Raw genomic sequence first — 27,822 nt, forward strand, 5'->3', positions numbered from 1 at the left:
TTCGACTACTTTTTAAATTAGACAAACATATACGACTCCATCCTTAGGTAAAAACTTTATCTTGCAATATAATGGTCATTTTCAGCCAGTAATCCTAACTTATGACGTTGCTCATTGGAAGCTACATGACACTTCAGTGAAATAACACATTGAACAGAAGTTTAAATCAGAATTTAACAGACATTCAAGTACATGGGGCTGGATGTTACATCATAATAAACCGTAAAAAAGTACATTGTACAACGCCTTAGCGACTATCATGTGCCATTACTCCAGTCATAAAGATTACCGTTAAAGTAAATGCTTGGTGGAGATACTATTGGGGGATAATGAGGGTCAGCTGATATGTTGACTTCAAATACAATGATCTTGGTGACTGACATTAGCCTGAACACATCGTTTGGTTACAGATATGCATCAAATAAAATTTCATGAAATTCTTCCCCATTACACATTCACTTATAGATAAGCATCAATGAAATTACAAGATATTGTCCCATTTCATATGCAGTTACTGGTAAACATCAAACTGAACTGTAACAAATTGCCCAATCACCATTTTTCATTCAGTTAGAGGCATCAGACAAAACTGTGACAAACTGTCTCATACATTGCCTGAGGCCTTCTTGACTAAGTATACATATTCATCTTAGTTCACTCTTCTCTTACATAATCATGACATCACTTTCAGTTATGCCTCCTAAACTCAGAACAAGTCTCAACTCATGTAAGAGCTTGTGGACTAAGCATACAAACAATTTTAGCGTAGTGCCCTGATATCACATACATGCAGTGATGAGGGAGGGGGAGAGATGGTAGGAAAGACTGCATGTGTGTGACTCCAAGGGGACTATACTAAGCAGTACATTTTAGCTTAGCCAGTAAGTTCTCAGCCAAGTCATAACTTGTGTCGCAGTTAGAAGGTGTAACAGAAAGTGAGATACTTATTATGTGAGGGGGAATTTTTCTAAGATGTTGAAGCTATAGAAACTGTACAAAATCAAGCAGTTGTTATAATGTCTGGTTGATTTGAAAAGTAGTTGAAGGTGAGTAGCTGAAAGCATTGGAGCCCTTGTTCCTTACCTAAATGAACGTGTATTAAGTTCAGACATTGAGACTACTGTTCAAAGGTGTTTTAAATTCAAGTGTTAAAACTGCTGTTCAGTACACTATTTTGTCAAAGTGTATTGTAGTTTCGACTGTGTTACAGCTTAAGTCTGTCCTTGCTAAGCGTACCTCAATCTTGAATTTAGATCAGTAGTGCCATGTGTGTTTTGTCATGTTATAAAACAAACCTTACATATTTTAACAAATCATACAAACAATTTTTGGTTTCTTTAATGTGTGGATCAATGTTCAAACTTTGTTCATTGCCAAGTGCAGCTCAACGTGTAAGTTAGATCAGTAGTGCCTATATGCGAGCCATGTGTATTTTTTACTGTTATAAAACAGTTAAGTTACAACAGTAATGCCGCCTATGTTCAGTAATGTTACAGAAGAAATCTTTACGTAGTTGGGTAAATAATGCAATTTTATTTAGGTGCAAAACTAAATTTTTGTTGAGTCAGAAATCTCCACGGAGCCTTGTTCATCACTGTATTTGACCAAGCAGTGATTGCATATCGTATTTGGTCACCTTCGAAGTCACAATTGCGTATTATGAAAATATGCAGTCTAAGTGATACAATGTATTAAAGATCTCAAGAAAACACACCATTTTTAGTACAGTTTGTTGTGTTAAACTGTAGGAAAGTGTAAAAATGGTAGATAAACATGTAAGTGGAACAAAACAACAGATACGTCTGAAATCAAAAGTAATTTAAAAAAGCGATATTAGTCAGTCAATAAAAAAGTTAATTATTAAAGTTAATTATATTTCTTAGTGATTAATTATCTTCTTTCCTCCCCCCCCCCCAAATGTTGCTTGGTCAAATGGTGAAAGTTCGTTTTTGTAACATAGCCTCATTTAGGCATAAGAGGGAGTGTCAACTGTCACCACATTGTCTGCTTAGCATGTTATTCTAGCCACATGTGTTTTGTACTGTTACAGAACAATATTACAGACCATTTTAGGCGGGGAAATAGCATTGTGTCACTTAATTTGAGAGTCCACAGTCGTGCTTTAGACGTAACGTGTATCTTAACCTGTAAGCTACGCAATAATTAAACTCTTCCAGTAGCTGACACGTTATTTTAGCTAAAATATATTTTGTGCAGTTATAGAACAAGATTAATTTAGATATGGAAACATTTAATTTGGGAGCTCCATTGTGCCTTGCATCAAATATGGTACAATGCTCGCAGTTTGCTTGTTGCCAAGTGCAGCTTAATGAGTAAACTAGTCAGTAGTACGAAGTGTACTTCGATAGACATTTTAGATATTGAAGTACTGTAAATTAAACCAGTATTGTCAATATGTTTGCGTAAAGCTGACAGACATTTTAGGTATAGAAATATTATTGGCGGCGCTTGACACAAACATTGTGTCGATGATGAAGCTTACGAATTTTTGATACATAATGCAGCTATTTTGTGAATGTGGGGATAATAAGAGTTAACAATCATGTTTTAAGCATCAAGTATATCTTAACAAGTAAGTTACACAAGTAGATCTTTTGATACATAATACAGACATTTTGTAAACCTGGAAATGCGTAATTTGAGGGTCCATTGTGTCTGCCACTAAGTGAGTTGCAAATATCGAACTTTACTCGCTGCTGAGTGGGGGGTTCAGTGAACAGATAGGTACATGCTGACGGCTGTTTCGTTTTACTGGTCAGTGAAATAATGGGCTGTGATTGGCTGCTTCATTTTAATGATTGGTGAGATACTGGGCCATAAGTGGGAGATGTAAAATATGTGTCTGTGTGAATGTGTGAGAGTATACATAGTTCCTGACTGGCCTATATGGGGTAGAGAGATCAAGATGATGGAGACGGTACGGTTTAGTATGGAGTTAAGAAATGTGTTTAGATGACCAAAAAAGAAGAAGGCGGCTCTGGGATACAAACTGCCATATTGATAAGGTGTTTCGTTTGTAATGAGCAGTCAAATGCTTCGCTGTGGTTGGGAGATTTAAATGAGTGAGTGTGAGTTAGCTTAAAAGCTCTCTAATTCACTAAGAGGTGTGATATAATAAGAAGTGGGAAAATGGCACCAAGTAGGGCACATAATGACTGGCTGTTTCGCTTTAATGGTTGGTAAAATAATTGGCAGTGATTGGAGGACAGGGGAGGAGAAGGAAAGAGAAGGGAGCCAGAGGGGTGTTTGATTACATAAAATGCTCAAGGTAATTGATGACTTCATGCATTAAAGGTCAAGGTCAAAGTCAAAGGTCAATGACTGCATTCAAAGTCAAATTGTATCCCAAACGTCCTCTGCCCTCCTACTGAAACCACTTGAAGTATTTAGGTATTCTCATACTTTGATAGCAGCAATCTAGGAATGTACAGGTTTAACTTTGCACCTTCAAGAAAACATCTTACACTTGAACTCCTCGCCGACAGATATTAAGCCCCTAATCTTCCTTCCTGTATTTCATTTATTAAATCGGCATCCGGTATTCGTAACAAAGGCGCTGAAACAAGAGTTGTAGCTGCTCTCAGGATTTCACATTCGTTGGCTTCGCCAAGTCACAACCAGACTGCCCCTTTCAACCTAACCTAAACCTTGAACTTCGTTACCGATCAGTGCACCACAACTACACGTAGTAAGACTTTGCATTCACATTCATTAGCTTCACCATCAACCAGCCAAACTGCCGTTTTCAACCCAGTATAAACCTGAAACTACGCTACAGATCTGTCTGCCACCACGATTAATTTCGTAAAAACAATATACAAACAAAATAAATATTTTAAGTTCCCTGTTCTATCTCTGTTAGTGCATTTATGATGTCACACAGCACAACGTCGTCAAGTCACAGATCAAAGAAGATGTCTGCTGTCGGTGGGATGAACCTGCCCATATTGTAATATCCTCTCAGCCACAGTAGCTACAACTACATTTATACATCGCGAATTCTCTTGAACAGGGTAGCTGAGGGTATTTTTTGTTGTACATTGTGTTAGGGTTTCTTCCTGTTTCAGCGAGCCCGCAAGTACTGACCCATTTGGTGTGGAACTCGGCGTTGACGTTGTAGGCGAGAGAGCGCTTGGAGATGAGGCCCATCACTCGAGCTGCAGCCAGCTCCCCACGCAGCACGTTAGGCGCCAGAGCGGCCAATTGCGATGCCAGCATCGTGCCCAAAATCAACGACTGTAGCACCCTGTAGGCGAGAATTGTAGTTCTTCACATACGCTGCTGTCTACAAAAGCGGATTCACTAGAAAGGGCAGAAAATGACGAAATTTTACTTATCATGAGTATACAATATAGCAGGAAGGACACATGAATTAAATCTGTAGATTATTTTAGGGTGTTCAAGGGGATGAAATTTAGTACACAGAGCTGCCACATCTGGTGCAAATGGTTCAAATGGCTCTGAGCACTATGGGACTTAACATCTGAGGTCATCAGTCTCCTGGATTTAGAACTACTTAAACCTAACTAACCTAAGAACATCACACACATCCATGCCCGAGGCAGGATTCAAACCTGTGACCATAGCAGCCGCGTGGTTCCGGACTGAAGCGCCTAGAACCGCTCGGCCACCGTGGCCGTCGCCACATGTGGCAGCATTAATGGATCTACACAGCTGGATATCGAGTCGAAATGAGCTTGGATAATAAACACAGGTGCCTCAGTCCACGGTGATCGACCTCTGTGCCAGAATTCATCAATTGCAGTGGCTGGCAAGTGGTGGCATAACAGTTTCTCGACGGCCCATGACCAGATGTTTTCGATGGGTGAGAGATTTGGAGAACTTGTTGACCAGACCAACAGTCGACTACCTTCTGTTTTGATGTAGGTCAGGAAAGCACATGCAATACATAGTCTTGCGTTACCTTGTTGAAAAAAGGCAGGGAACTGCCACCGACCTTAGCATGTCAGCAATGTTACGAATGTTGTCAATAATACTAACTGTTTGTACCAGAGGCGATCGTGTTGTGCACCCAATGGCACCTCATACCATCATTACAGATGCTGAGTCTGTACGACAGTGACAAATGATCTGGCAACATTCATTCTCCTCGGAGTCTCTACACACCAAAATGTCCATTATGGTGCTGTTTGCAGATCTTGTATTCATCTGAAAAGATCTCTTAGGGACACTCCTAATGTTTGATTAGATGTACCATGCGAGCATGCCCTCTCTGTTATTGTTTTTAGTCTGTCTGTCTGGATACTTATCTTACTGCAAACAAGCCCATTCCCTGGCTCAAAGAATGTGTTGTGGCTGTACGATTATGCACGGTGGATCAGGTCATCTTGGACAATAGTGGCATGGGGCTGTTGACATTATGCATTGTCATCTGTGTTATAATAATAAAAATAATAATAATACATATATGACTGGAAAGAAAAAATTTAAAATATATTACAGTTGCATTATTAGAAATGCTGTGCTTGTACGATGTTTGGTTAATCGGACTTCCTCTCTTACATTTCAATTGCAGATGCAGGCAGCAGACATCAAGGACACCAGTGCATATATAAAAAAAGAAAATCCTCCTTACTTGGTTCCACTTCAGTTCAATAAAAAATACTGAATACTGATATCAAATTTTCTGTTATTTCGCAACATATATGATACAAAACACTCGTAGCCCGTCATACTCCAAACCGCACTTCTTAACAGAACCTTCTACATACAGAGAGTGAGAAACAAAATCATGTACAAGGAAAAATGAAAGATGTTTTTTTTTTCATTTGTCTGTGCCTTACCGCGCATTCATAATTAACGTCTGCGCCAACGCTTATGGTAGATAGGTGCTTCATTTTTTTATTTTTAATAAATTTTAACTTTACGACATCCTGGAGGTCTTTCACCAAGTACCTACACAATTGCCCGCACACTGTACGTTGACATGGTATGGAAACGTACAGTGTTTTTTTTTTTTATGGTAGATTTGATTTTCATTTGTCTGTGCCTTACCGCGCATTCATAATTAACGTCTCCGCCAACGCTTATGGTAGATAGGTGCTTCATTTTTTTATTTTTAATAAATTTTAACTTTACGACATCCTGGAGGTCTTTCACCAAGTACCTACACAATTGCCCGCACACTGTACGTTGACATGGTATGGAAACGTACAGTGTTTTTTTTTTTTATGGTAGATTTGATTTTCATTTGTCTGTGCCTTACCGCGCATTCATAATTAACGTCTCCGCCAACGCTTATGGTAGATAGGTGCTTCATTTTTTTATTTTTAATAAATTTTAACTTTACGACATCCTGGAGGTCTTTCACCAAGTACCTACACAATTGCCCGCACACTGTACGTTGACATGGTATGGAAACGTACAGTGTTTTTTTTTTTTTTTTGCATATACCTATTTACATTTGCCGCTAGGGGTCGATGCCCTTTATTTGTGACCTTCTCTTTTATTTAATGGAATGGTTATGTCAGCTTGTCCTGTTTGTGTGAGAGTTTTACAAAAAATTAAAAGGTTATATACATAATATAATTGTCCATTACATATTGGAATTTAGCACGCTGACAATAATGTTCAATTTGCTTCGGCCACTCTGCCGGGTTCCACGCTTGCGCACTGGTAGGTCTGATGCCTAAGAACTAGTCGCTAATGGTCAACGTGTTAAGTGCTACCGTCACATGTGCATGCACTCGTTTTCTTAGTGTTGATTTCACATTGAGTGTCACATTTTCACCTGAGTACCACATATTAAAGAATTGCTGTGGTGGCTGTATTCATTTTGGGTGCAGTTGGTGCATGCTTATTGTTCAAAGTCCGATGCTGTGTCCGAAGAGCCCCATTTTTACGGCCCAGGCGTCGTTATTACCCGTCGTACTGGCGTTTTCAGTGTGGAGACCATGGCCAATAGCATCCGTCGACGAGGTCAGTACTGGTTCAAACAACTATAGTTCACTTATTAATGTATCAAAAATTGTGAGCCACGACACTCAGAAATTATTTCGTTGGATACACATGTTAATGTCACCACACTTGACCATCCACCTGTTGAAACACACATATAGCAATCCAAAACATTGAACAAATTGCTTTCCTTTGAAGTTCATTTCTTCACATAGAGTTTGGTTTCCAATGCAGATTCATACAATTATTGAGTTACAACAATATACATAACATGATAGCTTATACTGAAAGGTGGTGTGGTCTCCTAACCTTCATTTCTTACATATTCCGTCCTCACAATCGTAATTTGCACATCAAGACGCTTCATTCGAATCCAAGCTCGACAAGGTAGAGTCAATTTTGTATGAATTCATGTAAGCGATATGCAAATCTAATAAGTAAACCGCAAGTATGCACTGAGGTTGAAAATGTCAAGGCTGGCGTACACAACATGACGGACACAGGAATTTTCGTTCTAAAGAGGCAACCAGTCCACTGGGAGGCCCGACCCTTCAGAGGGGTGAGTCAACATACCTACTCCGGGTGGAGCGACCGCCCAGAGAGAGGACAGCTTTTGCCAGAGTGAAGCGATAACGACCCCCGTGTTAGACTTAAAAGCAGATTCCTCTACATTGTGTGGGAGCGCCCAGAAGACGCATTTTTTGATGGACTGACTGTGTAGTTACGGAGTTCTCACAGAAGGACAGTATACGCCTAACAAAGATGCTACATGTTTCTGCATTGGTCGACTTAAACGCAATGTCATTCTCCCATTTAAAAGAGCAACGCTGATTGGTGGAATATTTCTGACGCAAAGAGCCAGAGGAGTGAGGGAAGACAGCAAATGATACACCCTTGCAATTTTTCCAGAAAAAGGAGCCATTCCGTTGTCGCTCTTGGAGCAGGAACACGTAACGAGAGCGAGTGCACTCGTACGTGTACGCAAAGAGCGAAGAACAAAGTCTCTCCTCAGTACTTCACTGGGAGAGCACCTCTGTCGCTAGCAAATCGGAGTGATACTCTATATTGAGTCGCTCGCTGTGTTGGCCGCCACACTTATTGTGCAGTGTGAACACGGACAGAGTACTAGTTAAACACCTGCGAGCGAATATTGAGTGGCATCATCGCGGTGGACTGATTATCTGACCAGTGTACCACGCCAATAGTTAGACTAGGGGCAGATAGGAGTCCTTGACTTCATCAAGGAGCAGGGAGAGTTTGACTGGCGAAGGTCAATCCAGATAGAAAGAGACACACACATACACACACACACCCACACTCACTGGTCATACCGGACTCGAGAGTCCATTACTGCAGCAACGTATTTTCGCCATCTGTCCCTGTCTTGGGCTATTTCCTTCCATTAACCTTCAATACCTAGGCTCCTCAAATCAGCTTTCACATTGTCCTCTCATCTATGCCTCGGTCTCCCCACAGGACGTTTTCCCTCTAAGTGCCCTACCAGTAATCTTCACGCTGCCCTGCCCTCATCCATTCGAGCTACGTGACCCGCCCATCGCAGCCTACGTGATTTAATAATACTGATTATGTCAGGGCTTGCATGGAGTTCGTGAACCTCTTCGTTATGCAGTTTTCGCTCCTCTCCGCTCTCCGCCACTCTCCCATTTTGCTCCGAAAATTTACCTCAAAATTTTGTTTTCAAATACTTGAAACGGCTTTTCATTTTGCACAGTGAGAGACCAAGTCTCACACACATACAGCATAACTGGTAGAATAATAGTTTTATATATTCTAATCTTTAAATTCCTAGACAATATCCGTAATGAAAGTAATCTATTCAGTGAGAAGTAGCATGCGTTTCCCGCCCGTAATCTCTTCTTCAGGTCGGATTCAATCTCATTTCTTGAAGTGATGTCCACGCCTAGATACGTAAATGTGTTCTCTTTTTCAAACTGCGTGTCCCCAACTCTTAACATTTGCTGATCTACTGCTGTTGGCATTCTAGTAGTAACCAGGTCTTTAGTTTTGTCTTCACTTATCCTTAGACCTACATCTTCACTAGCCTTGATTAACACATTTGCATTTGCTGTTACAGATTCTTTCCTATCGCTAGTGATGTTTAGATCATATGCATACCCTAATATCTTAATATTTCCATTTAACTCCACACCCTCTGAATTATCTGCTGCCATTCGTACGATGTATTCTAGGACTAAATTAAAAAGTAGAGGAGACAGGGCATCTCCCTGCTTAAGTCCGTTCTTTATTACAAATTCTTTTGACTCCAATTTCCCCACGCATACTCTACCTTTTGTGTTTTTCAAACTCGCTTCTGTAAGTCTAACATACTTCCTTGGTATTCCAGGTTCCAAAAGAATTCTGTACAATTTTGATTGCAATACTGATCATATGCTGTTGTAAAATCTATGAAAAGATTATGAACTGGTTTATTGTACTCCCATTTCTTTTCCAAAATTTGACGCAGGGTGAATATTTGGTCTATAGTTGATCTGTTCCTCCGAAAGCCAGCTTGGTAATCCCCCACAATTTCATCTGCATTTGGTGTAAGACTGCTTAGCAGAATATTCGAGAAAAATTTGGAACATACTCGTAATAGCGACATCCCTCTATAATTACTACAATACATTTTGTCGCCCTTCTTAAAAATTGGGATCAGAATCGACTCCTGCCACTCTTCAGGTATCATCTCTGAGTTCCATACTTTAGTTATCACTTTGTGAACTACTTACACCAATTTCTGTCCCCCATTTTTAACTAATTCTGCAGTTATGCAATCTGATCCTGGTGCTTTATGGTTTTTCAATTTGTTGATTGCATCTCTTACTTCCTTTAACGTTGGCTCAGGTATCTGGGGTTCTGCTGTATAGAAAGAGATAGTTGTGTTATTTGTCAGCAGCGAGCGACGCTGGCAGCAGTCATCGCAGCTTACGGTATCGTGCGCTACAGCGTATGCGAGCCCCATCTTTCCTCCCTAACAGTACACTCCATTACATTTCTCACGCGACAGCCTTGACCGTACCTAGAAAAGTTATTCAAGTTGTGTAGGGGCGGCTCTCAGCCATTCTGCCGAGTAAATAACATTCTTAAAGAAAAGGGAGAAAAGAACTTTTCCATACTTTGTAAAATAATAGCATTCCTATCTATAAGAGGCAATCTACTGTTCCGAAAAGAACCCGGAAATTTACTAATTTATAAGAAAAAGTTTCACTTGATTTCTTAGAATTTTTTTGCAATAAATAATTTTTTCGCTCGTTTAATGTTTTTCTTACACTAACTAGCAATACTCCAGTACCCAAGTATTCCACTAGTTACGTAAGAATATAGAATATTTTTGTGTCTTTTCCTTGCAGCGGACGACTCCAGAAGATATTTGTTGATGAATGTTTTTCAAGCAGTTCTTGTTGGTTCATTAGGAGCGTCTGTCTGACTTCTGTAGTAGTGTGAGGTGGAAATTGCTTCTTGCAGGAGCCAAAGGGTACTTGTTGGATCAAACCATTGCGCAACTTGACAAAATAAAACCCACACACTCACAATACCTATGGCTGACATTCCATCCATTGCTTATACAACGAACATAAATGTCTTAAGTTTTAAAAGTCATAAAATTTTCATTAACTGGGTTCTATTACTACAGTTTGAGTTTGTTTGTTAGTTTTAACTTATCCTCGTCCACTTTACATATACAAATTAATTACATAACACATTATTACGATACAATACCAGCATATGATACATTAATACTTCATTTTATAACCAGGCTGTTCTCACTTATGGGAGCTCATTTCTTCCTTAGGTAAACTGGGTTGTGTTACCACAGTTTGTTTGTTAGTTTTAATTTATCTTCGTTCACATCACATGTACAAATTAATTACATAACACATTATGATGATACAATACAAGCATATGACACATTTATGCTTCATTTTATAGACAGGCTTTTATTACTTATGGGAGCTCATTTCTTCCTTAGGTAGAAGAGGGGGAAAAACATTGGAAATAGGACTAAAACATAACGCATTGCTGGCCTAACTACGCTTGGCGCCGCCTCCTTTGTTTGGGACAGAAGGAAGGAAATACTCATCTATTGGTTCAAGGATTTATGAGGAAATGTTACTCGTACAGTAATGGACTAGTTGCCAAGGAACTTTTATTTCATGGAAATAATGTGTATTGACTAATCATTCACGTAGTATCATGTTGTTTCTTCACGCGTTAGTGCTGTGTACTCGTACTTCAGTTCACGTGTAGCTTAGTGTGAAATATGAAGAAGTTTTGAACATCGTACACTTATCTTTCTCGAATACCTGGAAATGTCATTATTCAAGCTTTCACGTGACACGATAAAAATTAATTAGTTTTTGTAAAATCACATGCTTAAATGTTAATGTGCACTCTGCAGCGAATAGGTACTGATAAATGTCACGCAGGTATACTGCGACGATGCATATTTCATTTTTCATTTGCCTTATGACCTTTGTATGAAAATCCTTATAACTAAATTGTTTACTCGAGGTGCGGGCCGTTTCTTCATTTGGTACCTGCTACTCTCGACGTAATTCTCCCTTTTCTGCGCCGTGACGATACACTGGTCGCTGAAAGAAAAAAAAAAAAACTTAAAACTAACTGCATTACGTAGCTCGGTGACCACTGATACATTTGGTCATTGCATCCGTCCGTATATATTTCCATACTTTGTTTAAATTCATAGACATTCGTTTATTCTGTTACCCTTTATGATTATTTACCCTGCAAAGAAAATTATTTGAGATTTCTTACGGTATTTTGTCGTTTCTCCTTAGCTTACACGTCTCGTATATTTTTTCGTAATGCTTCCTTTTGCTTGTAAATATGTTGTATATAGCTTAGTACTTAATTAAATCTCTGTGTAAATATATCAACAGGTTCCTTAGTTCTTAGATATAGATGCAATTGCTTAGTATTTCCATTTACTTTGTATTTAATTTAAGTACTTGTACATACGGCGTTCCTATTTGATTGCGCTTTTTGCCACACTGTCGCACATGCGCACAGGTCAATGCCTCCTCTCCTTGGCTGACGTCAGCGCGTATTGTTGAGCGCAGAGTTGAGCCATAAGCTAATGTTGTTTATACTTTTCGCTTCGCATGAAGAGGTGTGTTACTTCTCATTACTGTTAATTTTATGGCTCATGTACAAATCAAAAGAATTATTTATGCCTATGCACATTACTTTATCCTAAAATACACTCCAGAAGAAAAATTACACTTAGAGTTATGTACACTACGTACAATTATCTTGTGATAGAAAGAAAAATTGCTACCTAGCCTCATCATTCTATAAAATCTTTTATATCTTTGTGAGGGTGGAGACCCTTGTCTCTCCCTGTTTTCTCATGGGCTCACCTGTACGTCCCAGGGTATGGTATTTTGGAAATTATATATGGTCTTTTGCCTTCAAAAAATTGTGTAACACGTTTCAGTTTCTTATTATAAATTTTTTTCTATACTCGGCCCTGTATTATAGTGTAGCCATGGCTTGTTTGATTTTCTCTTGTAATGTCATTTCGGTAGTAGGTACCTTTGGTATGGGCGACTCCCACTCATTCATTAGTTTTGTCCGGAACATCAAATCGTTAGGTGCGAAACCTGTTGAAGAATGTCGAAGGTTATTGACAACTTTCATAAAATGAGTTACGTATTCTACCCTTCGGGTGTGTTTGTGAGGGGTATATGTCCTCATAAACCGGTTAAATTCTTTAAAGACTCGTTGTACTGGGCTTGCTTCTGGGTGAAAAACGCTTACTAATATGTGCTTTATGCCATGTTAGGTCATAAAATGTTTCCACTTTTGCCCAACGAAATATGAAGCATTATCAGTTAGTGGTACCTTTGGTTTACCTACTCTTCTCAAATAGTCTCCCTCAATTCTTTTTCTGATATTTGTGGCTGTTGCCTTTTTAGTGGCATACATTTTGATATGTTTCGAGAAAATATCGTTTAGTGCTACTTCGTACCTTATTCCTCTCATGCTTTTTGGATAACGACCAGCCATGTTCAGGGATACTATATCTAGAGGGTTTTTTGTGAGTATTTCGTGTAGCTCTGCATATTTTTGACACATTGGACTGTTTTGGTTTTTGACATATTGCACATTTTCTTAACACCTGTAGGACTCGCCTTCTCAAAATTGGGAAATAACAAAGTGTTGCGACTTTTTCAGTACATTTGCCTACTGCATAATGTCCTCATACTTCATGTGTGTACATTATAAATTCGTCGATATAATCTTCAGGAATACACATACACCATTGATCAGATTTTTCATGTTTCCTATGAAACAAAACGTCCTTGTACTTCTGATACCATTTACTTATCTTCCCACCTTCATGTTGCTTAAGGTTTTGCTTGACTTTACCCCATCTGCGATCTTACTGTTGTGTAATTTTCATTTGCTTAAAAAGCTTTTGGTAATCAGACTGTTGTGTTGTACCTTGCATTAATAACGTTTTGGTTTCTGCATCTTGCTCTGTTAATTCACCAAAATCCTCTGAACCTTGTGGTAACCTAGACAAGGCATCGGCATTAACATTCAGACTTCCTTTAATATAAATGATCTCGAAATTAAATTCTTGTAAATGTAGACACCATCTAGCTAATCTACGGTGCAATAGTTTACATGTTAAAAGAAATGACAGTCACTGATGGTCACAGTGAACTTTGGTATTCCTGCACCACAAAAAATATTCAAACTTTTTAAACGTCAATATTACAGATAAACTTTACCTCCTTCTTCACGCATCTGGAACAAGCATGCCCCCAGCTCCATGGATCCTGTAGCACACCTGAGCAGAATGTTGGAACAGGACAACGAGGTGCTGTTATCCATCGCGCTCACTGATTTGTGTAGTAGACACCCAGCAAGCCCGCGACTCAGAAGAACTATGCTAGGGCCTCTACACCACACGGTGCATGTCTGTACTGGTAGTGTTGATGTGGTGGAAACTCGCTGTTGACTCTTCTGGTCCAGCAAGTTAAAGGTCGTCTATTCTACCTCCAACAGGCCTGGCTGGCTGGTCGCCGGCACTGCTTCTTGGTTTCTGCACGTTCAAGGTCACTGCTGGTTCCACTTTAGATGTAGCCGTAGTTTGATTTCCTCGCTGCGAAAATCGACAGGCTGATTATCCTGGTACACAGCTCCAGATAGTCCAAAGCCTGAACTGTTACTGGGAGTAAATAGCATTGGTAGCGGTCTCAAAGACCTTGTACCCTGTTCCAATTGATAGGAAGAATCCGTAAATTGTATTAATCAATCTGTTGTTGAGAGAAGAAAAAATGGTTCAAATGGGACTTAACATCTGAGGTCATTAGTCCCTTAGAACTTAGAACTACTAAAAAGCTAACTAACCTAAGGACATCACACACATCCATGCCCGAGGCAGGATTCGAACCTGCAACGTAGCGGTCGCGCGGTTCCAGACTGAAGCGCCTAGAACCGCTCGGCCACTCCGGCCGGCTTGAGAGGAGAGTTTGTTGCAATGTCACACTCTACATGGATTGTACCGACAGGGAGTATATCCACTGATTTGGTCAGGCCTGTAGAATTTAATAGGATCTTTCTTTAAAACCTGTCGTTTTGTGAAACCCAGTGGGACGTTAGGTACCCTATTGATACTTTCTGGTTATAGCCGATCGTTACACTTGTTGTCTTTATTTCAGATTTAAGTGTATTGATAATTGCTTGTAGTGAATCCCTTTTTCAGACCGTTTTAAAACTTCGTTTAAATCGTCAGTGGCATATGCACCGATGTTCTGTTTCCACAATTTCTTCTCCACCATTAATTTGCAGATGAAATTTATTGTTAGCGTCTCGGAATACTGTTGTAAGTCTACACTCTCTCTCTTCTGTAATCCTATTTGTAAGGGTCGCAGAGTTCTGAACAATACTCAGCAATCGGTAGAACAAATTTTTTGTAAACCACTTTTTTCGTGGATGTATTACATTTTCTTTACTTTCTTCCAAAGAATGTTAGCCTTGCTTCCGATTTCCCTGCAAGTACTTTTATGTGCTCTTTTCACCTCACCTCGCTCCTAGGTATATTACAGTTGGTACTGTTTCCAGTGACATATCGGAAACGGCATAGTCGAATACTAATGGATGTCTTTGCCCACTTATGCACAATACGTTACATTTACTTAGGTTCTCGGCAGTCATGAAGTCTCCGCAAGTTTTCCTATATTCCACTACGTTCTGCAGACAGTAGCATAGTTTGGAAGAAGTCTCACGGGGCTTTCGAAGTTATACACCAGATCATTTATGTTTAATGCCTTGTTTTTATACGCTGCCGGAAAAAAGAGGTTTCCAATTTATTCAAGATTTATTGTTGCAGCAGTACAGATGGAATAGATGAAATGATTTCATTTTCAGATCAACAGCACCAGGGGTTCTAGGGTACCAGGTATCTATCCATGCTGGAACACCCACATCAGTACGTGGCGTACCCTCCACAGGTGGCAATGCAGGTGCTGACTCTGGCATCCAGTCGATCGTACAGATAGTGAATACTGTCCTGGGATACGTTATGCCACGCCTGTTCGATGTGTTCACGTAGTTCTGTAATAGCTGTTAGCTGACGGTGTCGCACGAGTCATTTCTCCTCCCACACGTGGAGACAAGTCCAGGGAAGTCGGTGCACATCTCGCAGAGCACATTGAGTTTCACTGGCAGTGTGGAATAACACGTCACCTTCCTGTTGCAAAAACACCAAAAGAATGGATCTAACAAATTCTGCATGTACCGAGTGGTGTTTAGCGTCCCCTTCAGAAACACGAAAGGTGAACGAGAGTTGTAGCTTATTGCACGCTAGACCATCAGGACTGGGATGGGGCCAGTGTTTCTTGGACGAATGCACTGTACGAGACAGTGCTGACCATGTCTACGTCGTATGCGAAAACGCCCACCATTACGCCCATTATTTGCGTTAAGGCGGAATCTGTTTCCATCTTTGAAGACTACAGTGATATTCTGACGGCAACAGTCGAATCGCATACGTCGATGTTATGGCGTTAGTGGGAGGCGGGCTAGGGGTGTGTTTGCCCGTTGTTCTAGTGCTCATAATCGGTTCACAAGAGTTCATGTTGACACGTCCAGGCCCAAGGGCCATCTTATCTGTTCTGTGGTAGCTGTACGATCTGCCACATCTGTCCTTGCAATGCGATGATCCTAGCGGGTGTCTGTGAAGCGTGGACGTCCAGATACTCGTCTAAGGGTGTGAGAATGTTGACGTTGCCTCTGTTACCGGCATCATTGCACAACTGACGCAGCACGTCCAACTTGTGCGGCAAGTCTCTGAAAGGGCCAACCCGCCACTCGGAAGGTCTCCTTTCAAACTCGCCCGTTTGGCTGCAGGAAGCACGACTGGGTCTCTGTGGCACGGTTGCCCTCTTGCTTCACACGCCTGCACCACACTTAACCTTCTAGCTGTAAGCAGTCCCTATTAAAGGATAGACACAGATGGCGCTCTGATAGCTATGCCACTACACTATTTATTGTCAGACGACGTTGAAACCATTATCATTATATCTAATATAGCACAGATGGCACATGCAGTCGTCATCGGATCAAGATCAACGTCGTCTGTCCCATTGTACTAATTTTTCCCAGCAGTGTATTTACTATAACACTCCTTTGGGGTACTCCAGGAAATACCTTTACATTTTTCGATTTCGTCCCGTTAAGACTAACATATTGTGTTCTGTGTCTTAGAGAGTTCTGAATCCAGGATACTTAGTGGCTGCATCCTTTGTTCATGAAACTGCAGTGTGGGAATGCATCGAATGCCGAGTCAAGGAACAAGGCCTCAACCCGAACAGCTTTCTCCACGGTGCTCTGGACTTCACAGACAAACTGAAACGAGGAGTGTTTCTCAAGGTCGTTCGTTAAGCCGTCGGCACACGGACCGTGCATCCGAACGTTGAGCGTAGAGCGTGCCGAGTTTCTGACGTCATAGAGCAATATCTAGCATGTCAGATATTCTGAGCGTGCGTCTGAGTGTTGACCAATGAGATGGCACAACGCCACCAACGTCACATGCACGCCGTCTCCCTTCAGTAAAGAGTTGTGAGGCGCCATATTGGCATCCATTTCAAGCCTATACGTATATATGCCGTTTCTGAGCACGAGCAAATTGAGAATCACTGGAAAACCCGTTGGTAACTGTGTGATTCGTTCCAATAAAATAATGAGAAACATCATATTCGTGGCAAAAGAATTATTGTAACTTGCATTTTTATGAGAGTATGCTATTTGAAGGCAGCGACACACTGAAGATCCACCCAAAACGCCTTGTTCTTGGTACAATTTGTTATAATTAAATTTCAATTAGTAACATATCTACGATGTAGGTTTTCAGCAATTGGTAAGATTCTGTGATTGGATACAAACAACGTGCTGTTGGTTTAGCATAGGGCCGGCACGGTAGCTCAGCGTGTTCGGTCAGAGAGCCGGTTGGCTTCTGTAATAAAAAAACTGAGTGGAAGGATCAAACACTGAACTTTAACAGAATGTCTTGCGACGTCCGCAATGACCAAACACAACGATCAATAACGAACAAAATGAAAAAAAAAAAAAAAAACATAGTGAGTAGTCATTGATCCGTGAAACGTATTTCTCAAGGTGGTGGTTCGCGTCTAGCCACTTATAAAAATTTTTCCTGACATTCGCGTTTTTATTAGGTTCTGATACTTTATTATTAGTTTAATATATGTATATACTATAATATTTGATGTTATGTAAATATAAGTTCACCTTTTTTTGAGGGGTGACTTTGTTCGATTGGCCTAATCTACAGGACAGCTTGCGCTACTGTATAACTATATTTTGCTCCTTTTTCTTTTACGCTTCGTAATTCACATGTTGCAAAGGTTCTGCTCTTCGGTAGGAACAGTGATCAAGTAAGACTGACCTTGGGGTTTTACTAAAATGTGGGAATGATGAAATAATGTTTATCTTATGTGGAGAAGTATTCCAAATTTGTATCGCACTGTTTGTAATGGAACTTTTATAAGCCTGTGCCCTTAATGATTGGACATGGTACTTCCTTTTCGTGGACGATGGAGGAAATGTGCGTTTTAATAGAGGTAACGTGGGAATTTTACGCGCCCGTTTAAAAAAGAAATAAAAAATGTCTTGTGACTAGGGCCTCCCGTCGGGTAGACCGTTCGCCGGGAGCAAGTCTTTCGATTTGACGCCAGTAAACAGTGTGATTTACGAACTACAATCATCCCGCAACTGCCGCTGGAGTGCTTTGTGATCGCGTATACTACGCTGGGGCCCACGTACCGTATGCACAAGTCGCATCATTTCTGAGCGTTCAGCAGCACGTTGAACTTAGCACGCTAAAGCCTTCGGCACACGAACCGTGCTGTCGAACGTCAACGTTGAGCGTGCTAAGTTCAACGTGCTGCTGAACGCTCACAAGGGAACTCCCCATCGCACCCCCCTCAGATTTATATATAAGTTGGCACAGTGGATAGGCCTTGAAAACTGAACACAGATCAATCGAGAAAACAGGAAGAAGTTGTGTGGAACTATGAAAAAATAAGCAAAATATACAAACTGAGTAGTCCATGCGCAACATATATAACATCAAGGAGATAGCGAGCTCTGGAGAGCGGTGGTCTCGTGGTTAGCGTGAGCAACTGCGGATCGAGAGGTCGTTGGTTCTAGTCTTCCCTCGAGTGAAAATTTTAATTTTTTATTTAAAGTTTATGTCACAAACTCTTTATGTTTTCATCACTTTTTGGGAGTGGTTATCACATCCACAAGAAAACCTAAATCGGGCAAGGTAGAAGAATCTTTTTACCCATTCGCCAAGTGTACAGGTTAGGTGGGTCGACAACATATTCCTGTCATGTGACGCACATGCCGTCACCTGTGTCGTATAGAATATATCAGACGTGTTTTCCTGTGGAGGAATCGGTTGACCTATGACCTTGCGATCAAATGTTTTCGGTTCCCATTGAAGAGGCACGTCCTTTCGTCTACTAATCGCATGGTTTTGCGGTGCGGTCGCAAAACATAGACACTAAACTTATTACACTGAACAGAGACGTCAATGAACGAACGGACAGATCATAACTATGGGAAAATAAAATTTTCACTCCATGGAAGACTTGAACCAAAAACCTCTCATTCTGCAGTTGCTCACGCTAACCACGGGACCACCGCTCTCCAGAGTTCGCTATCTCCTTGGTGTTATATATGTTGCATATGGACTACTCAGTTTGTTTATTTTGCTTATTTTGCTTATTTTTTCTTAGTTCCACACAACTTCTTCCTGTTTTCTCGATTGATCTGTGTTCAGTTTTTCAAGGCCTATCTACTGTGCCAACTTATAACTAAATCTGAGGGGGGAACGATGGGGAGGTTCCCTTGTCAGAAACGATGCGACTTGTGCATACGGTACGTGGGCCACAACGTGGTACACGCGATCGCAACGCACTCCGGCAGCAGTTGCGGGAAATTTCTAGTTCGTAAATCACACTGTTTACTAAACGGGTGCGGGTAAAATTCCCACGTTTGCTCTATTAAAACGCACATTTCCTCCATTGCCCACGAAAAGGAATGTACCATGTGCAATCTATAAGGGCACAGGCTTATAAAAGTTGCATTACAAACAGTGTGATACAAATTTGGAATACTTCTCCACATAAGATAAACATTATTTCATCATTTCCACATTTTAGTAAAACTCTGAGGTCAGTCTTACTTGATCACTGTTCCTATCCAGTAACAGAATCTTTGCAACATGTGAATTACGAAGCGTAAAAGAAAAAGGACCAAAATATCTTTATACAAGTAGCGCAAGCTGTCCTGTAGATGAAGCCAATCGAACAAAGTCGCCCCTCAAAAAAAGGTGAACTTATATTTACATAACATCAAATATTATAATACATACTTATATTAAACTAATAATAGAGGAACAGAACCTAATAAAAACGCCTATGTTAGGAAAAAAATTTACGTACTGGCGAGTCGCGAACCACCGCCCAAAAATAAAAATTTCACGTTTCAGTGACGCTACTCACCACGCTAACCAAACGTTTTGCAGGTAACGGTCAATCTTAGAATCTTACCAATCTTAGCACTTGCTGAAAGCTTTAATCGTAACTATGTTACTAACTTAAATCTAATTATAACAAATTGTACCAAGAACAATGCGTTTTGGATGCATCCTGAGTCTATTGCTGCCTTCAAATACGCAAGTTACAATAATTCTTTTGGGCGACTGATGACCTCAGAAGTTAAGTCGCATAGTGCTCAGAGCCATTTGAGCCAATAATTCTTTTGCCACGGATATGATGTTTCTCATTATTTTATTGTGACGGATCACACAGTTAACAACGGGTTTTCCAGTGATTCTCAATTTTGCTGGTGCTCAGAAACGGCATATATACGTGTAGGCTTGAAATGAATGCCAATTAGGCGCCTCACAACTTTGTGTTGAAGGGAGATGGCGTACATGTGACGTAGTTGGCGTTGTGCCATCTCATTGGTCAACGCTCATACGCACGCTCAGAATATCTGACATGCTAGATGTTGCTCTGCACGTTCGGAAAGACTCCCGAACGTGCTATTCCACGTAATGACGTCAGAAACTCAGCACTCACAACGCTCAACGTTCGGATGCGCGGTCCGTGTGCCGACGGCTTTACGGAATCCCCGTTGGTCTTCTGTAGAGGAGATTTTCGCTCTCCAGATGTGTGAGAAAAGAACATGTTCCGCGTACGACGGAAGGCTTATTAGGATAGTAGTGGTAGGGTGCAGTACAGTGACTGACCGGAAGACGTCTTCGTAGGAGACGAGCCCGTTGGTGAAGAGGTGGGCGCCCAGGGCGGCGCAGGCGGCGTAGCTGAAGGTGGGCGTGGCGAGCGCCAGCCCGAAGACTAGCGGCCGCGACCCCAGCGCCTCGGCCACGGCGGCGTGCGCCCGCCGAAGCTCTGCAGACAGCTGCGCCCCCACCAGCGGCTGCGCGCAGTCGCTCACCACCACGCGCACCGCACCCAGCGCCTCGCGCAGCATCTGCCAGCCGTTCTCATAAGCTTTCACCCATCACCTCGAACAAGTAAGAAGTGTGTTTTTAATTTTGTGTTCGTATAGTTTCAGGCTGTCCCGGCTTATGAGTATTTTCTGCATCTCCCAAAGAAAGCAGGTGTTGACAGATGTGAAAATTACCGAACTATCAGTTTAATAAGTCACAGCTGCAAAATACTAACGCGAATTCTTTACAGACGAATGGAAAAACTGGTAGAAGCCGACCTCGGGGAAGTGCAGTTTGGATTCCGTAGAAATGTTGGAACACGTGAGGCAATACTGACTCTACGTCTTATCTTAGAAAATAGATTAAGGAAAGGCAAACCTACATTTCTAGCATTTGTGGACTTAGAGAAAGATTTTGACAATGTTGATTGGAATACTCTCTTTCAAATTCCGAAGGTGGCAGGGTTAAAATACAGGGAGCGAATGGCTATTTACAATTTGTACAGTAACCAGAAGGCAGTTATAAGAGTCGAGGGGCATGTAAAGGAAGCAATGATTCAGAAGGGAGTGAGACAGGGTTGCAGCCTCTCCCCGATGATTTTGAATCTGTATATTGAGCAAGCAGTAAAGGAAACAAAAGAAAAGTTCGAAGTAGGTATTAAAATCCACGGAGAAGAAATAAAAACTTTGAGGTTCGCCTATGATATTGTAATACTGTCAGAAACAGCAAAGGACTTGGAAGAGCAGTTGAACGGAATGGACAGTGTCTTGAAAGGAGGGTATAAGATGAACATCAACAAAAGCAAAACGAGGACAATGGAATGTAGTCGAATTAAGTCGGGTGATGCTGAGGGAATTAGATTAGGAAATGAGACACTTAAAGTAGTAAAGGAGTTTTGCTATTTGGGGAGCAAATTAACTGATGATGGTTGAAGTAGAGAGAATATAAAATGTAGGCTGGCAATGGCAAGGAAAGCGTTTCTGAAGAAGGGAAATTTGTTAACATCGAGTATAGATTTAAGTGTCAGGAAGTCGTTTCTGAAAGTATTTGTAAGGAGTGGAGCCATGTATGGAAATGAAACATGGACGATAAATAGTTTGGACAAGAAGAGAATAGAAGCTTTCGAAATGTGGTGCTACAGAAGAATGCTGAAAATTATATGGGTAGATCGCGTAACTAATGAGGAGGTATTGAATAGAACTGTGGAGAAGAGAAGTTTGTGGCACAACTTGACAAGAGAAAGGGATCGGTTGGTAGGACATGTTTTCAGGCATCAAGGGATCACAAATTTAGCATTGGAGGGCAGCGTGGAGGGTAAAAATCGTAGAGGGAGACCAAGAGATGAATACACTAAGCAGATTCAGAAGGATGTAGGCTGCAGTAGGTACTGGGAGATGAAGAAGCTTGCACAGGATAGAGTAGCATGGAGAGCTGCATCAAACCAGTCTCAGGACTGAAGACCACAACAACAACACATCTGTATGACGAGTGCAACAACAAAATTAACAACAGTCGGGTAACGGTCAGTCAATTCTGTGTTATATATCTGTGATTCTGCTGATCTGCCTAGGTAGTTCTTTGTACGTGTACATCTACATCTGTATCTACATGCTCAATCTGCATTTCACAGTTAAGTGCCTGGCAGAGAGTTCATCGAACCACCTTTATGCTACTTCTTTACCGCTCCACTCTCGAACAGCGCGCGGGCAACATGAACACTTAAATCTCTCAGCGCGATCTCTGATTTCTGTTATTTTATTGTGAAGATCATTCCTCACTATGTAGCTGGGCGTCAACAAAATATTTTCACAGTCAGAGCACAAAGTTGGTGACTGAATTTTCACAAAAAGACCCTGCCGCAGCGAAAATCGCCTTTGTTCTAATGGTTGCCAGCCTAATTCACGTATCATATCCGTGGCACACTCTCCCCTATTTCGCTATAACACTAAACGAACTGCCCTTCTTTGAACACTTTCCGTGTCCTTCGTCAGTCATATTTGATGCGGACCCCAAACCGCACAGCAGTACTCCAAAAGAGGGCGGACAAGCGTAGTGTTTAGTAGACCCGTTACATTTTCTAAGTGTTCTGCCAATAAATCGCACTCTTTGGTTTTCTTTCCCCACAACACAATCGATGTGATCGTTCCAATTTAAGTTACTGGTAATTGTAATCCCTACGTGTATTACTGACTTTACAAACTTTAGATTTATAATATTCACTGTGTAACAGAAATTTAGCGGATTCTTTCTAGTGCTCACGTCGATGACTTAAAAATTTTCATGATTTAGAGTCAATTGACACTTTTACACCATAAAGATACCTTGTCTAAATCATTTTGCAATTCGTTTTGAACACCTTATGACTTTACAAGACGGTAAATGGCAACATCATCTGAAAATCGATGTCTATTACCGATAAGTCACACAAATCTGAAGAATGTAAATTAATCTAAATACTTATGGATTGCAATTACAAATACCTTAAATTGGAACGATCACATAGATAATGTTGTGGGTAGAGCAAACCAAAGACTGCGATTCATTGGCAGAACACTTAGAAGGTGCAACAGGTCTACTAATGAGACTGATTACACCATGCTTGTCCGCCATATTCTAGAGTATTGCTTAAATTGGAACGATCACATAGATAATGTTGTGGGTAGAGCAAACCAAAGACTGCGATTCATTGCCAGAACACTTAGAAGGTGCAACAGGTCTACTAATGAGACTGATTACACCATGCTTGTCCGCCATATTCTAGAGTATTGCTGTGCAATGTGGGATCCGCATCAGGTGGGACTGACGGATGACATCGAAAAAGTTCAAAGAAGGGCGACTCGTTTTGTATTATCGCGAAATAGGGGAGATAGAGCCACAAACATGATACGTGAATTGGAATGGCAATCATTAAAACAAAGGCCTTTTTCGTTGCGACGGAATTTACTCATGAAATTTGAATCACCAGTGTTCTCCTCCGGTCGCGGAAACCTTCTGTTGGCACCCCCCTACGTGGAGAGAAATTTTCATCACGATAAAATAAGAGAAATCAGGGCTCGCACAGAAAAATTTAAGTGCTCGTTTTCCCTGCGCGCCGCTCGTGAGTGGAAATGTAGAAAGACAGCTTAAAGACGGTTCATTGAACCCTCTGTCAGGCACTTTACTGTGAGTAGGAGAGGAATCACGTAGATATAGATGTAGATGTAGAAAACAATCTAAGGGGACTGCTCACATTGTCTCCTAAATCGTTTATATACATCAGGAACAATAGAGGCTCTATAACACTTCCTTGGGGAATGCCAGATATTATTTCTGTCTAACTCGATGGCTTTCCGTTAATCATTACGAACTGTGACCTTTCTGAAAGGAAATCACGATTCCAGTCACACAACTGAGACGATACGCCTTAGGCACGTAATCTGATTAGAAGTAGCTTGTGAGTATCGGTGTCAAAAACCTTCAGGAAATCTGAAAAGATGGATCAATTTGACGCCCACTGTCGATAGCACTCATTACTTCATGGCCAGCCAGCTTAACTAAGTGGTACCGTGTTTGCCTACAATGCAGTGGGCCCGGGTTCGATCTCCGGCCAGGTTGGAGATTTTCTCCAATCGCGCGCTGGGTGTTGTGATGTCCTCATCATAACTTCATCACCACCAACACGCAAGTCACCCAATGTGGAGTCACGTGAAATAAGACGAGCAACTCGGCAGCCGAACTTTCCTGAACAGGTCCTTCCGGCCATTGATGCCACACGATCCTGCTGCAATGAAATGACTCCTACTCTAAACTCGCGTATCATATCTGTGCCACTCATTCTTCTATTTCGCGATGGTGTAAAACTAGGTGCCTCTCTTCGAACTTTTTCGATGTCCTCTATCAATCTTATCTGATGTGGATCCCACATCGCACAGGAACACTTTAGCAGAGACCGAAAGAGCGCGTAGTGAAGGGATCTCTTTAGTAGACCTGCTGCATCATCTAAGTGTTCTGCCAGCAGTAAAACTCAGTCTTTGGTTTGCCTTATAACATTATCTGTACGAACGTTCCAATTCGAGTTGTTCGTAATTGCAATCCGTAAGTATTTAGCTGAAGTGACAACCGTAAGATTTGTAGTGTAACCGAAATTTCGCCACTTTACCCTCCAGAAAGATATCTTGCAAAAATCATTTTGCCACTGGTTTTGATCTTCTGATGACTTTACTAGGCGGTAAATGACAGCATCACCTGCAGAAATGTAAGAGGCTGTCCCCCGAATCGTTTATATAGATTAAGAACAGCAGAGGACCTCTTATATTTTATTGTGGCACGCCAGATATCACTTCTGTTTTACACGATGATTTTCTGTCAGTTACTACGAACTATGACCTTTCTGACAGGAAACCACGAATCCAGTCGCACAACTGAGAGTATACTCCATAGGTATGCAATCTGATTAGAAGTCGCTTGTGAGCAACGTTGTGGAAAGCCTTCTGGAAATCTAGAAATATGGAATCACTTCAGACCCCCTGTCGGTAGCACTCATCACTTCGTGTGAATAAAAAGTCAGTTCTGTTCCACAACAACGACGTTTTCTGAATCCGTGCTTACTGTATGTTAATAGACTGTTTTCCTCTACTTATTTCTTAATGATTTAATGTTAGAACATAGTATATGTTCAAAAATCTTACTGCTATTGATGTCAGTGATATGGATCTATAATTCAGCGGATTAAACCTATTTCCAGACACAGATACAGGACCGAATTCCTGAGTAGTCACTGGGTCTCAGAAAGACGACCACACACATCTACAGCCAACGTGCAGGTCCGAACTAGAGGCTCCTAGTTTCACCCTAAAACCGGCCTCCACCATCCTTAGTTTTCTATGACATAGAACAAGCCTTTGATTCAATAACTAGATCTGCCATGTGGAAGGTACTAAGACACTTTGTAGATATGGTTCAAGCTGTACATGATGACATGTCCGGGCAGGTTCTTCGAGGTAGCTCTGGATCGGGTTCGTTTCCGATCACTCAGAATTTGAAACGAGGCTATGTACTTGCTCCAAAGATCTTTGCTCTGTACATGAAAGCCATGCTGTATGAAACATCTGCAAACAACCAAAGCATCGAGATTTAATTTCGTTTTGATGGAGATCTCTTCAATGTAGCGAGACTTCCTTCGCAAAGACATGCCCAGGTTACCCAGGCGACAGAACTACAGTTTGCCGATGACACTGCATCTCCTGCTCTAACACCGGCAGAGTTACAAACGTCAGTCAACTGCTTTAAAACTGCTTGTGATCGCTTTGGGCTTACCATCAATGCTGGAAAAACGAAGGTACTTGCACAACCTGTCACAGGATTAACTCTCCCTGAGTTCAGTATCTCTATCCTAGACATAAAACAGGAGCAGGTCGAGCGCTTTTCATATCTCGGAAGCATTTTGTGTATACAGTGTACCTGCGAACAATATGTTAAAAAAATGGGGCTGTCGATGCTGCATTTAGACGGTTAATACACAGAGTCTCCATGAATGAAGACCTAAAGGTGCCCACCAAACTCATGGTGTACAGAGCTGTTATTATTTCTATGCTTCTGTACGGCTGTGAAACTTGGACACTCTATCACTGTATTATCAAGAATCATGAACGCTTGCACCAATGATAAGTCAGATGTATCTCGAACAATAAGTAGAGCGACCATGTGACCTACATTGCGGATCTCAAGAAAGTGCGTCTAAACAGCAGTGAGGCCACCCCACCATCATCGCCCATGAACTGAGATGGCTAGGCCATGTTCATCGCAAGAGTAATCCAATCCCTTATGGTGAACTCTGCTCTGGCAGTAGACCTCCTGGAGCCCCACCCCCCTCAAGATAAAACACATCATGAAGACGACTGGCACAAACATACAAACATGGGAAGCATGTGCTATGGACCACTTACTGTGGAGGAACACTATATCCAACCCTGTCAAATTGTCTGAATAAGAACGCCGCAAACACGAAGAGGCCAAGCGACAAGCAAAAAAGCTCCAAGTTGAACTGAAGCGCTCATAATATTCAGGAAAGTGCTCGACATACTCGGAATCGAGTTGCAGCCGACGACGACTCTTATTTCCATTCTTGAGTATTGGTGTGATCTGTGCAACTTTATAGTCTTTACGCACAGACCTTTCGTCGAGCGAGTGGCTGTACATGAGTGCTAAATATGGAGTTATTGTATTTCCATAATCTGAAACTAACCTAACTGATATACAATCTAGGCCGAAGACTTGCCTTTATTAAGTGATTTAAGCTGCTTCGATACACCAGGAAGTTATTCGTGTTAGCAGAGGAAATGTTGTTGAGTATTTAGCCGGGTGGCGTCGTCCAGATGGTGCGATATTTGTGGAAACTGACTCGTTGCCCATCTTCACGCGGTCCTGGTGACTGTCTTCCGCTGGGCGCTGTCTTGTATACCACCTCCTCAATCACCTAATTTTGATCACGATTCAGATGATTAATTTGAACTCACTGCACTGAAATATCAGATTCACAATGAAGATAGAAGAAAATAAGCATTTTCAATTTCTAAACAGCGTTTACGGCAAACCATAGTACACAGATTTATACTTGCACTCTCCAGCTGCCATACCACTGACAACAAGAAAGCTCCTCAGTACTCTAGTGCACAGGGCTTGTGAAATTTCTGACCAAAGGGATTTTAGCAGTAGAGTCCAGCACCTACAGACTGCCTTGCGCAAGAACAATCACCACCAGATCAAGAGCACCATAAAACCAAAGGAGCATAGGCTACCACGCCCAGAGCAAGTAGAGAAACGTGTTGCGGCGGCATTTCTCTCGTACGTCGGTAACACGCAGGTGA

The 27,822-nt window shown here is 41.4% G+C and overlaps 2 protein-coding genes across 2 annotated transcripts in view; both read right to left on the reverse strand.

Annotated features, from left to right (window-relative positions):
- LOC126252502 (ATP-dependent lipid A-core flippase-like) overlaps nt 1-4,253 on the reverse strand; it is a 115,250-nt gene extending 110,997 nt beyond the window's left edge. The window contains exon 1 of the mRNA XM_049953397.1: nt 4,108-4,253. Within this exon, the coding sequence (XP_049809354.1) occupies nt 4,108-4,239 (132 nt within the window). The 5' untranslated portion in view covers nt 4,240-4,253. The remainder of the gene's footprint in view (nt 1-4,107) is intronic.
- A 9,451-nt stretch (nt 4,254-13,704) lies between these two features.
- Nucleotides 13,705-27,822, reverse strand: part of LOC126252503 (multidrug resistance protein homolog 49-like) — a 182,406-nt gene continuing 168,288 nt past the window's right edge. The window contains exons 11-12 of the mRNA XM_049953398.1: nt 20,777-21,018; nt 13,705-13,780 (exon numbers count right to left, since the gene is read on the reverse strand). Of these exons, the coding sequence (XP_049809355.1) occupies nt 13,705-13,780; nt 20,777-21,018 (318 nt within the window). The remainder of the gene's footprint in view (nt 13,781-20,776; nt 21,019-27,822) is intronic.

This window comes from Schistocerca nitens, chromosome 4, assembly GCF_023898315.1.
Source record: "Schistocerca nitens isolate TAMUIC-IGC-003100 chromosome 4, iqSchNite1.1, whole genome shotgun sequence".
Classification (NCBI taxonomy): Eukaryota; Metazoa; Arthropoda; class Insecta; order Orthoptera; family Acrididae; genus Schistocerca; species Schistocerca nitens.